General features: G+C 51.2%; 1 protein-coding gene across 1 annotated transcript; it reads left to right on the top strand.

Annotated features, from left to right (window-relative positions):
• The first annotated feature begins 2527 nt into the window (after window positions 1-2527).
• On the top strand, window positions 2528-12976 carry HSPBP1 (HSPA (Hsp70) binding protein 1). The gene is given in 9 exon segments (XM_033129110.1): window positions 2528-2657; window positions 2659-2707; window positions 2710-2945; window positions 4858-5062; window positions 6838-7062; window positions 9958-10113; window positions 10240-10336; window positions 10861-10972; window positions 12656-12976. Coding segments are annotated over 9 exon segments (1209 nt in total). The 5' UTR covers window positions 2528-2603; the 3' UTR covers window positions 12731-12976.
• Window positions 12977-13087: the final 111 nt, after the last annotated feature.

Genomic DNA, 13087 nt, shown 5'->3' with positions numbered 1-13087 from the left:
TTTTCGATATTGCCAAGAGGAAACAGGAAGTGTGAAGGCTCTGTGTGGGAGTGTGCCTGGTGGGCTGCAGGAACACTGAAGGGGCCAATGTGGCTGGAGGGGAGCAGGGGTGGCGACTGAGATGAAAAGAGGTGAGGAAGCAGATCTCATGGGGCCTTAGAAGTCCTGACTTATGCCTGGTATTCCGTAATTATTAACAGGGTCTGTTTTCACTCTCAAGTGTCTCGCTATAAATGGAAAATCACGTAATTATCCTACTTATAGGTCACTGTAAAGACTATGGCTTTTGTAGGATACTTAGGACCACCATCTAGGTCACTGTCATGTTACACATACACACACACACACACACACACATATATATAATGTTATATACAGTTACATGTTGCATATACATATATGGCATTATGTGTAATTATATATGTAAATATATATTATAGACAGATAGGATAGACTTATACATAGGTGTATGTAGTTATGGTAGGCTGAATAAGGGGCCCCAAAGACGTCACATCGTAATCCCCAGAACCTGTGAATTTGTCATCTTATATGGCAAAAGGGGCTTTGCTGATGCGATTGAGTTAAGGATCTTGAGATGGGGAGATGATCCTGGTTTTCTGGGTGTGTCCTAAATGTAATCACAAGGATCCTTAGGAAAGGGAGAGAGGAGGGTCAGCGTCAGAGGAGATGGGACAATACAAGCTAAAGCAGAAGGGATGTGGCCACAATCTAAGGAATGCAGGCAGCCTCTCAAAGCTGGAAATGGCAAGGAAACAGATTATCCACTGGAGCCTTCAGAAGGAATGCAATCCTGCTGACCCCTGCTTTTAGCCCAATGCAAGCTCACAAGTCCAAAATCTATTTTGGACTTTTCACCTCCAGACCTTTAAGATAATAAATTTGTGTTGTTTTAAGCCACCATGTTTTTTGGTACTTTGTTACTAGCAGACATAGGAAACGAATACAATAGGGTACCTATGGGCCCAGAACTCTCATATTGTGTTTCCCCAAAAATAAGACTGGATTCTTATATTAATTTTTGCTCCAAAAGACGCATTAGGGCTTATATTCAGGGGATATCGTCCTGAAAAATCATGCTAAGGCTTATTTTCCAGTTAGGTCATATTTTGGGGGGAAGACGGTTGCTATCCTCCACAGAGCTACAAACACCACACACACACGCACACACGCACACGCATGACTCCCATCTCTGCCCAAAATATTCCCTTGCACACCCGAGGCCTAGCAGCTCAATACATCTCAACATATCTGAGACTGTGGGCCCCTCCTGAAGCTGGCTACAACTTTTTTCTGGATGGCGACAGCCCTTTATAGAAGACTAGAAGGAGGGTTTCCTTAAGCCCAGCCCACAGCAAACACCTCTGCAGACCAGGTCGCAGGGGCACATTCCCAGCCCTGAGCCTTGAATCTAGTGCTTGGAGGCTGCAAGCTTCCCAGACCACCTCACCTAGGCATTTGCTTCAAGAATTCCCCTCCTCTGCACCTGGCAAGACACAGGGAAGATTCCAGGAGGGAGAAGAGAGTGATGAGAGGGGTCTGAACTCAAGCGGCAGCATGGAGAACAGGCAGCTCCCTTTGATGAGTGAGGCAACTGAGGCCAAGAGAAGGGGTAGGGTGGGTGAAAGGCTGCCTAGGTCAGATGTTAGGGATGAGAACCCACGGCTCTAGTAAGACAGGGTGGGGGCTCAAATGGAGGGGAAAAAGACTGCAGGTGAGGGACACCCACAACCCGCAATGCCGGGGTGGGGCGAGGCCAAAGAAGCGGTGTGATCACAGACGGGGTGTGGTCATCGTGGGGGCGGGGCCTAACTGGGAGTGGCCGGCACACCAGCACGGGATGGGGTTTAGCTGGAAAAGACCGAAAGGCCTAGAACAGGGGCGGAGCCTGAGATGGGGGGGAGGGACAGTGTTTAGAGGAGGAGGAGAACATGGGTGTGGGCGGGGTCCAGCCAGAGCGTAGCCAGACCTGGAAGGGGCGGGGCGTACACCAGGGCAGGGGTGGAGCTTGCATGGAGGATGAAGAGGCGGGGCTTATTAAGGGACGGGACCCGGGACGAGGGTGGGGCGTAGGCTGAGCGGTAGGTGAGGGGCGGGGCCGAACGGTGTATCCGACCCGGTGGGAAGGGCCTAAGAACAGGGCAAGCGCCTCAGCCTCAGCTACGGCCCGAAATTGGGTGGGTGCGCCGAAAATTTCCGGGTGAGACGGTGCGTATTTCCGGTTAAGATGGCGGCGCCCACCAGAATCAGGTGCGGACGACTCTGTCTTTAGTAGCTGCGGCGACTCGAGGCCCGGGGAGGTGAGGTCCGCCCCTCTCTAGCTTCCTTTTCGGAGAGGAGGAAGAAGAATCGTTGATAAGACGACCCAAGGTGGGGTCTAGTTGCTCTGGAGACGGGGCAATGGGGTTGCTAAGAAACGGGGACGCATGTAGTGGAGATGGGGGGGTTGCTTGGTTGCTAGGGAGAGTAGGTGGGTCCTGTTGCTAAAGACGAAGGCGGGGCTTGTGACTTTGGGGAAGGGTTCGTTTGGTTTGAAGGAAGGAAAGGGGACTGTAGTTAAATGGTGGGCAGAGTGGTTTGGTGTCATGGGCGGGCGCCGAGCTCTCCTAAAACGCCACCTTCTCCGCAGACCCCCCAGGAGTCGACCCGCCAGGACGCCAGAGCTACTTCAGCGGTGACCACCCTCGGCCCCAACACATTCTTCCCTTCTTCACGAACAGCTCATGGCGGACCAAGGCTCGGGGGGCAGCCGCCTCCCCCTGGCACTGCCCCCAGCCTCACAGGGTTGCTCGTCAGGGAGCGGCGGCTCCTCGGCTGGGGGCTCGGGCAATCCCCCGCACCCGCGCAACCTCCAAGGCCTGCTGCAGATGGCCATCACGGCGGGCTCTGAGGAGTCAGACCCCCCTCCAGAACCCATGAGTGAGGAGGTAAAGGGTTGGGGCGCAAGAAGCTGGGGTGAAGGGTGTGGGGACAGGTATATCTTGGGAAGCGTGGGTTGGGGAGCTAGAAGCTGGGATTTTCCTGTCTGGAGGTAGGGAGTCTGGGTGTGAAGGCACAGTAGACTGCATTTGTGCTAGATGGGGTTATTGTAGAGTGAATGAAGGTCAGGTCTCAAGAATGTCTGAGGGGGTAGATTCCTGGGTCCCAGCACAGTGCTGGGAGGAAGAATAACCCTATCATCAAAAGAAAAGCAAGGGCTCTCTAGAGCCAGACAGACCTGGATTCTGCATTATCCATCTGTGTGACCTTGGGTATATCCCTTGTCTCTCTGAGCTTCAAGTTCTTCATTTGCAAACTGATGGTGATAATAAGAATAATATCGGTATGTCCTAGGATAATTCTGAGGTTCCAGTTTAAGTAGGGCTCCACATAGCACTGGGCACTTAGGCAGTGCTCCTGATGGCAGCAGGGTGTTATTAAGAGCACAGGCTCTCAGAACAGACTGTTTAGGTTTGACTTCAGGTTTTGCAGATGGCTGTGTGATCTTGGGCAAGTCACAACCTTTCTGTGTCTCAGTTTTCTCGTCTGTGAAATGGCGATATTTCATAGGGTTGTTTTGGAGATTAATAGTAATATGTATGACATTTAGTTGGCAGTGGTGATTACAGGCATACCTTGTTTTGGTGTGCTTCAGGGATGTTGCGTTATTTACAAATTGAAAGCAAGACCCTCCACCAACAAAAAGATTATGGCTCATTTTATTGCGATACTCTCTGTTGCACTGGTCTGGCGTCAAACCTGCAGTATCTCTGAGGTCTGCCTGAATATGAAACCTTGCACTAATCCAGTTACATCTGTGATGTCTTTGAACCTTTAGGACAATGATGTAGGAACCAGGCACAGAAAGATTAGCATCTTGCCCAAATTTATCCAGGACTATGATGACAGAGCCCTCATATAAGCACTGAACACAGGGCCTGGCAAAAAAATTTCCAGTGGCCAGTTCTCAGCTCTCACCTTATTAGACCGAATAGTAGCATTTGATTACTGCTCCCTCCTTGATCTCTTTCTTCATTTGGCTTCTTGAACGACATAGTGTGCTGGTTTTCATTCTACTCACTGGCTGTTCCGCCCCATCTTCTCTGTTGGTTCTTCCTCATCCCCCAGCCTGCTAACGATGGCGGCACTAGGACTCTTATCTACGCTCTCTTCCTGTGTGATCTCATGTCGTATTGCAGCTTTACCCTGACAACTCTCAAATGTGTATCTCTAGGCCATTGGTTCTCTACAGGGGGCAGTTTTATCTACCAGGGAAGTTTGGCAAAGTTTGGAGAGATGCTTGGTTGTCACAAATTGGGGTGCTGGTGCTACTGGCATCTGGTGGGAGAAATCCACGGATCATGCTCAACACCCCACAGTGCCCAGCGCAGCCCCGTAATGGAAATATCCAGCTCAAAGTGTCAGTAGAGCCAAGGCCAAGAAACCCAGGTCTAGACTGAACCTCCTCCCTGAACTTCAGGCAGCCTATTTAATACTTTGCTGTGGGTGTATGATAGATCCCTTGAACTTAAGATGTTCAAAAACGAGCTCTAATCTACTCCTCCTGCCCCACACTTGCTTCTCCTGCTATCTTTCCCATCTCCTTCTAGTTGCTCAGCAGAAAAACCTAGGAGCCCTGCCCTCTCTCTTTGTGTTCCACCCTATAACCTATCTCTTTGTAGATCTAGTGTCTAGAAGAGACTGTTGGTAGAAAAGAAGTGCAACAGATATCTGTTGATTGAAGGCACAGTCAGCTCTCAGATGTTGGCGGTTATTATCAACGACTTATTCATGAATTAATTATTGATAAAGTTTGCTTCCTCCCCCCCCCCCACCCTCTCATCCCATCTCACCCCCCAGAGGCGCCAGTGGCTGCAGGAGGCCATGTCGGCTGCCTGCCGGGGCCAGCGGGAGGAGGTGGAGCAGATGAAGAACTGCATCCAAGTGCTGTCCCAGCCCACTCCCCTCTCGGCCGGGGAGGCTGAACTGGCCTCAGATCAGCAGGAGCGTGAGGGGGCCCTGGAGCTGCTAGCTGACCTGTGTGAAAACATGGACAACGCTGCAGGTATAGCCCGGCCTGCCCCCAGCTGCCAGTGTCCTGCCCCTTCTGTCTCCTGTCCTCCCTTGTGTGTCTTGCCACCTTGTCAGCTCATGTGCTCTGTGGCTCAGCCCTTGTCCTTTGTCTTGGCCTACTCCCTGGCCTCCCAGCCTCCAGGCTTTCCCTCTCTGATCTGGCAGTGACACTGGCCCCAGATGGGACTGTCCTTTCTTTTCCTACTCGGTCCCCTTCCTATCAGGAACAATGATGGTACCTTCTCTCACCCCACACAGCCAGCCAGCCTGGTGGCAGGTTCAGTCCACTACTTCCCTGATACTCCTCCAAACTGGTCATTTTGCCTTGGCCTGTTGGGAATCTACTATTACTCTGTAGAGTAACAGAGTGGAGGCAGTTCTGGGTGGTGTGGTCACAGAAGGCCTTTCCGAGGAGGGACATTTGATCAGAGACCTGCCATGAAGATGTGCATCATGGGATTAGCTGTGGAAAAAGCATTGCAGGTGGACAGGATGGCCAGTGCAAAGGTCCTGAGGTGGCAAAGTGCCTGGTGTGTGCAGGAACAGCTGTAAGGCCAGCACGCCACCACAGAGTGAGTGAGGGGCAAGGGGTCGGAAGTGACCCTGGGCTTGCAGGGTCTCATGGGCTGAGGTAGGCATCATAGGTCTTATTCTAAATGCTATGGAGCTGATAGAAAGTCTGACTGGGCTGGTGACAAGATACCACTTCCATTAGGAGGTGTGTGGTGTAGTCGTTGAGGGTGTGGATTTGTCTGCTCTTGACATTTTGTGTAAATGGCATCATAGACTGTGTGACCCTCTGTGACTGGCTTCCTTTGCCAAGTGACATTTTAAAGACCCTCCCCTGTTGTAGCCTGTCTGGAGCTTTATTCTCTGTTGTGTGGACAGACCACATGTTGTGTATCTATTCAGCAGTTGAAGGGCACCTGGGTCATGTCCTCTTTTGGCTGTTCTGAATAAGGCTGCTGTGAGCATACATATACAAGGGTCTGTTTGAGTCTTTGCTTTCCATGCTTTTGGACATATATGCAGTATCGATCATTTGATGACTCTTGCGTGACAGTTTTTCACCAGTACCACTTTATTTACAAAATAGGTGGTGGGCTGTCATTTGCCAATCCTGGTCTAGTGTGTGGTTTCCCCCAGGGGATGTGCCAATTGTTAGGAAGACTGGGGGTAGGGGTCAGTGCTGGCATTTAGTGGGCTGGAGCCTGGGACCCTAACCGCCCCAAATGCTAACATTGTTGAGACACACCGGCCTTGGAGGGACCCCTGGTTGGATGCTGGAGAGAGCCACCACTTGTCAGCAGGTCTCCTGGGAGCCAGCCTGCCTTTCTGGCCTCACCTGGTATATTAGTCTGTCTGGGCTGCCAATACAAGGGACCACAGACTGGGTAGTTTAAACAACAGACATCGATCCTCTCAGAGTCCTAGAGGCTGGAGTCCAAGATTAAGATGTCAGCAGGGTTGGTTGCTTCTGAGGCCTCTCTCCTTGGCTTTCACATGGCTATCTCCTCCTGTGTCCTCATGTAGTCCTCGCTCTGTGTGTGTCTGTGTCTTAATCTCCTCTTCTCATAGGGACACCAGTCAGATTGAACTAGGACCCGTTGCATGACATCGTTTCATCTTAATCACCTATTTAAAGGCCCCATCTCCAAATACAGCACGTTCTGAGGCCCTGGGAGGGTTAGGGTTTCAGCGTGCGAATTCTTGGGGGGACACAGCTCAGCCAATAACACCCAGCCTCTCTCTTCCCCTGTGGCACAGACTTCTGCCAGCTGTCAGGCATGCACCTGCTGGTGGGCCGGTACCTAGAGGCGGGGCCCACTGGGCTACGGTGGCGGGCTGCTCAGCTCATCGGCACATGTAGCCAGAATGTGGCAGCCATCCAGGAGCAGGTGCTGGGCCTGGGTGCCCTGCGCAAGCTGCTGCGGCTGCTCGACCGGGACCCCTGTGACTCAGTGCGCGTCAAGGCCCTCTTCGCCATCTCCTGTGAGTGTCCTGGGGGCTGCCGGGAAGGGGCATCTGTCCCCAAGGGCCAGAGCTGGCACAAGGTGGGCCTGCAGGCATCTGCTTGGGGGCAGAAGGAGAAGGGCCTCGTTTGTTCATTTCTTCCCAGTACCTGTGGGGACTGTGTGCTGGGTCCTGGGAACAGGCCGTTGAGCGGGCCAGCCCCCTGCTCCTCAGGGCCAGAGTCTAATGCTACAGGAAGCTGTCGGAGTTTAAGTGCTTCGTGCCCAGCAGGGTGCTCAGCCTCAGCCCTGTTGACATTCCTCATTGTGGGGGGTCATCCTGCGGATGTAGGATGTTGAGCCGCACCCAGCCTCCACCCATTAGAGATACCAGTAGCTCTCACCATGCTGCCCCCCTGGGCCACAGGGGCCAGGTTGGGGATGGGGATGATGTCAGCTTGTGTGAGCGCTTGCCCTGTGCCACGCCCTGAGTGATGTTCACTTGTTTCAGCCCTCATACCCTCCCCCTGAGGTAGGGATAACTGAAACCACATAGAGGAGAGGCCAGTCAGGGAGCCTAAGTGACAGCCCAGGGCAATCCTGTGAGGACACGTGGAGGTCACGCCAAGGCCATGTTGACCTGTCTGTGCTGGGCCGTCTATCTGTGTGTGCCATGCTAGGGGCCCCCATTTGACTGTTTCCTTTTTTTCCAAACAGTTTTATTGAGATATAATTCATAGGCCATGCAATTCATCCTTTTTAAGTGTACGATTTAGTACTTTTAGTATATTTACGAGGTTAGTACAACCATCACTACCTTCTAACAGCAGAACCCTTTCATCACCCCCAAAAGAAAGCCTGTACTCATTAGCAGTTCTTCCCCATCCCTCCATCCTCCCAGCTCCCGGCAATGTAGAGTGGTCTGTTCTGGACATTTAAATCAATGGGACCATAGACATGGGCCTTTATGTCTGGCTTTTTTCACTCATCATCATGTTTTCAAGGGTCATCCATGTTTATAGCATGTGTCTGTGCTTCCTTCTTTTATATGGCCAAGTAATACTCCATTTATGCACGGACCACATTTTATCCATTCACCAGTTGGACGTCAGGCTTGTTTCTACCCTTTGGCTATTGTGAATAATGCTGCTGTGAACATATATGGACAAGGTTTTGTGTGGACATTTTTTTTTTTTTTAGAGACATTTTATTGGGGAAGGGGAACAGGACTTTATTGGGGAACAGTGTGTACTTCCAGGACTTTTTTCCAAGTCAAGTTATTTGTCCTTTCTATCTTAGTTGTGGAGGGTGCCGTTCAGCTTCAAGTTGTCCTTTCAGTCTTAGTTGTGGAGGGCGCAGCTCAGCTCCAGGTCCAGTTGCCATTACTAGTTGCAGGGGGCACAGCCCACCATCCTTTGCAGGAGTAGAACTGGCAACCTTGTGGTTGAGAGCCCACTGGCCCATGTGGGAATCGAACCGGCAGCCTTCGGAGTTGGGAGCACGGAGCTCCAACTGCCTGAGCCACCGGACTGGCCCCAGTGTGGACATTTGTTTTGATTTCTCTTGGGTAGATATACCTAGGAGTGGGATTGCTGGGTCATAGGGCAGCTTTGTGTTTACCTGTTTAAAGTTAGAGGAAAACCCGTTTCCTCTCCTCACGACACTGTGACACCAGTTGTGTGGGGCATTTTCCACAACAATCAATTCTCCAGCCTCTTGACAGTAGCTGGGTGTTTTGCAATTCTATTCTGACACTAACTACATGGAGTTCGAGCAGACCCCTCAGGTGAAGGGGTCAGTCCCATGAGACTGCCCCTTTTTCAGATGCCAATTGCAAGTCTGAGCCTCCCATACTTCTGAGTGACCGGCTAGAAATTGGAGGTTGCCATGATCCCCCTTCCTTGGATTCCATAATTTGTTAGAAAGGCTCACAGAACTCCAGGAAATACTGACTTAACGTTTCATGGTTTATTACAAAGGACATGATCAAGGACACAGATGAACAGCCAAATGAAGAGGTGCATAGAGCAAAGTCTGGAAGTGTCCTGAGCACAGGAGCTTCTTTCCCCGTGGAGTTGGGTTGCATCATCCTCCCGCACAGGGACGCGTTCACTGACCCAGAAGCTCTGAATCCCGTACCTTTGGGATTTTATAGAAGCTTCCTCATGTAGGCATGATGGATCATAAACTCCATTTCCAGCCCCTCCCCTCTCTGGAGGATGGTGGGTGGGGCTGAAAAGTCCAAGTTTCTAATCATGGCCTGGTCCTTCTGGTGATCAGCCCCCATCCAGGAGCCCACCCAGAGTGGCCTCAATAGAACAAAAGAGGTTCCTATTACCTGGAATATTCCAAAGGTTTCAGGAATTTGTTGTCAGGAACCAGGGACAGAGACCAAATATATATTTATTATGGTGGCCCTGGGAGAACAAAAGGGAGGGTTTGGATGGGAGGAGATGATGAGAAGGAGGGAGGAATTCTGGCAAGGGTGAGGGAAGGAGTCTTGGAGAAGGTGGCATTTGGAAAGTCACATCCAACACTGGGGAGACAGATGGACAGACAGACCTGGGGTGGCTTGGCCACAAAGGGCAGACAGAGGAACTTGGTGTTTTAGAGGTACCAAGAGCCAGAGCGTGGTGAGGGAGGGATGGGGCAGAATTTTCTTCTAATAGCTTACATTAATTATATCTCAATTTAAAAATATTTGAAAAAAGATAATGCTGGTGAAGTACAGCCCCATAAAAATTGATGGTGGTGATGGTGATATGATGATGGTGATCATGATGGTAGTGATGGTTGTAGTGATTATTGTGATGGTGGTGATGGTGATAGTGGTGATGACGATGATGATGATGATGATGATGATGACGATGGTGGTGGTGATGGTGATGATGGTGATGATGGTGACTGTGACCTCGCCCTCTCTCCCCTCCCCCAGGCCTGGTCCGGGAGCAGGAGGCTGGGCTGCTGCAGTTCCTCCGCCTAGATGGCTTCTCTGTGTTGATGCGCGCCATGCAGCAGCATGTACAAAAGCTCAAGGTTAAGTCAGCATTCCTGCTGCAGAACCTGCTGGTTGGCCACCCGGAACATAAAGGTGGGACGTCTGGGCCGGGGGTCTGGAGTGGTCCCCAAGGGAGGTTGGGTGGTGGGGCAAGGGAAGGGTGAGTAAACAGAAGAGGAGCAGGGACTACCCCTCTGACCCACGAGGCCCTTCCTTCAGGTACCCTGTGCTCCATGGGGATGGTCCAGCAGCTGGTGGCCCTCGTCCGGACAGAACACAGCCCTTTCCACGAGCACGTGCTTGGAGCCCTGTGCAGGTGTGCTGGGGCCACAGAGAATGCGGCCTGTGGTGGGCGCCCCTACCTCCCAGATGGCACTACTGGGCTCTGGCCTACCAGCCTCTTCTTTCCTGGGACCCAGGAGTCTGGGCCTTCCCTTTTTGGGAGGTGTGGGGGGGGCTTCTAGCTGTCTCTGTGCCTCAGTTTCCTCACCTGTAAGGGAATGACACAGCAGCTCAGGGAGGAGAGGGGAGGGAGAGGTTTTCTTAAACCGCTTCCACCACCCTCATATACACACAGTACAAGCAGATTAATGCCTAAAGAAATCACAGGATGGAGCAGCTGAACAAGTGGTAGCACCTCCCCTGTGCAGAGTCGGCTCCAGGCCAGGCACTGTGCTAAGTGCCCTGTTTTGTACAAGTTCCTGGGGTAGGGTGGGGACAGCGTGAGGTCCATGTCACAGATGGGGGAACTGAGGCCTGGTGTGGGGAACTGTCTTGCCCAGGCTCCTGTGGGAGCGCTATGCAGAGGGAGGTCCAAGGACTGCTTTCCTGTGCCCGCAGCCTGGTGACAGACTTCCCCCAGGGCGTGCGGGAATGCCGGGAGCCAGAGCTGGGCCTGGAAGAGCTCCTCCGCCACCGCTGCCAGCTGCTGCAGCAGCATGAGGAATACCAGGTAGGGCTGGCAGGTATTGGCCAAGGGGACCCGCTGTTGGGTCCCTGCCCACGGAGCCTCTGTGTTTTATTCTCCGTGCTTTCTTTACATGTCATTCATGTGTTTCTCTCCTCACCCATTCAGCAAACATTACTGCTGCCTCCCATGTGCCCCGTGCTGTGTTAGTACCCGGGATGGCAGGGAGAACACGTAACTCCAACTTAATGAATTCATTTAATTATTATCCAAATTATTCACATCATATTCAAATATTTAAAAATTAAATATTAGATTGATAAATAACAAGTAAATGATAAATAGCAGCCAATTAAATAATTAAATAGATAAGTAACATACGTAATCAATAACTCATTAGATATTGAATTAGATAAGTAATAGTGGTAAATAAAACTCACTAGCTAGAGAACAAATCAGTGATAAAAAATAACTCATCAGATACTTAATTATATAGATACTGAGTAACAGATACTTAAATAGATAAGCAACAAATAAATGATAAACAACCTACCCTAGCCATCCAGTACCACCTCTCGCAGTTTCTGTGGCCTTCCTGAGCTGATCTGTGCACAAACAAGCAAACGTGCATGGAAATTCTTTTCCTCCTCCTCTCTCCACTTTGTGCCACATCAGCCTGTCCTGCCCCCGTCCTGCTCCTTGCCTCATTCCATTTCATAACATCCGGGAGTGTGCTGGGTGCAGGCTCTTTCCTCTTTCCTTGTATAGCTGGTAGGGAGAGCCTCTCTCGTGTCACGGCCCCTTTTTGATGGATGGGCAGGTTGTTTCCACTCTCTTGTTACTACCAACACTGCTAAAAAACAGTAACCGTTTACTTATGTCACTTTACATGTGTGAGTATGTCGATGGAACAAATTTCTAGAAAGGGGAAGGCCCGGTTAGAGTAGGTTAAAGGTGAAGTTGCAGGGTTAAGGGCTATTTTATTAGCTATTGCCAAGTTGCTCTCCATAAAGGTTGAACTGATCCACACTCCAGCCACGAGGATGCCCAGCTGTCCCACATCCAGGCCAGGACAGGATGACCTCAAACCTTTTGACCTTTTTTCAAGCTGATCGGTGAATCCAGTTTACATTTGCATTTCTCCCATAAGTTGTGCATCTTTTTCCTTTGTGAATTACTCACTCATATCTTTTGCTCATTTAGCTACTGGGTGGTGGTTTCTGCAGTTGACTTTTGAAAGGTCTTTAAGTATTAACTATGTTAGCCTTTGTGATGAGTTGCAATTATTTTTCCCACCAACTTGTTTTTCTTTCATTTTTGTTTTGGGCATCTTTTTGCCATGCAAATACCTTTTATGTTTATGTGGTCCAATCCATCAAGGCTTTCATTCTTGGTTTCTGGGGTTTGTATTCGTGGAAGGGATTTTAAGTAGGGATAAGTAAGGGTCAGCTGTATCTGGCAGTTAGAAGGAGCCCAAGAGCGCTGATGTGATGACAGACCAATGGGGTCTGACCGGAGGCTGGGAGACCCTGTAGTCCAGACTTGGGTGAGAATAGAAACAGTGAGTCATGGAGCTGAGCAGAGGTCGGAAAGCCCTGGGAGGCTTCTGGGGCAGGGAGGTTTCCGGGAGGGAAGAGGAACCACCGCTGGGTGCAGGGCGTGCTATAGGCAGGGGCTGGCCTGTGCCCTCAGGGCTCTGGCTCTTGCCCACCCCTAACCCCCATCTAGGAGGAGCTGGAGTTCTGTGAAAAGCTGCTACAGACCTGTTTCTCCAGCCCAACGGATGACAGCATGGATCGGTGAAACTCGGTTGCTTCCAGCCCCCTCTCTGTGGGAACCCCAGGCCTCTTGCCTCCCTCCTACCCATGAGGCCCTCTCCCAAAGAAGAACAGGGCCTTGTTGGTGCCCGGCCGGGATGTGCCAGCCCATCTTTGCCTCTAGGAGGGGTGCTGAGAAAGGCACCAGCTCCTTGGACCCCATTTCATGCTCGCACGCCATTCCACCATTCTGTGTCCACATTGCCTTACAATAAAAGTGTTTCTCCACCTTCATTGCCACCTTTGTCAGCTCCACTGGAGGTTGCCTGGGGAGGTGAGAAGGGGCTCGATCTTAGGAGGTCTGGGGAGCCACTGGAGGGGATGGCAGTGGGCAGAACCTGGG

Source organism: Rhinolophus ferrumequinum, chromosome 15, assembly GCF_004115265.2.
Source record: "Rhinolophus ferrumequinum isolate MPI-CBG mRhiFer1 chromosome 15, mRhiFer1_v1.p, whole genome shotgun sequence".
Lineage (NCBI taxonomy): Eukaryota > Metazoa > Chordata > Mammalia > Chiroptera > Rhinolophidae > Rhinolophus > Rhinolophus ferrumequinum.
Note: the sequence above shows the minus strand (reverse complement) of the source record. Positions and strands in the feature narration are given on the sequence as shown.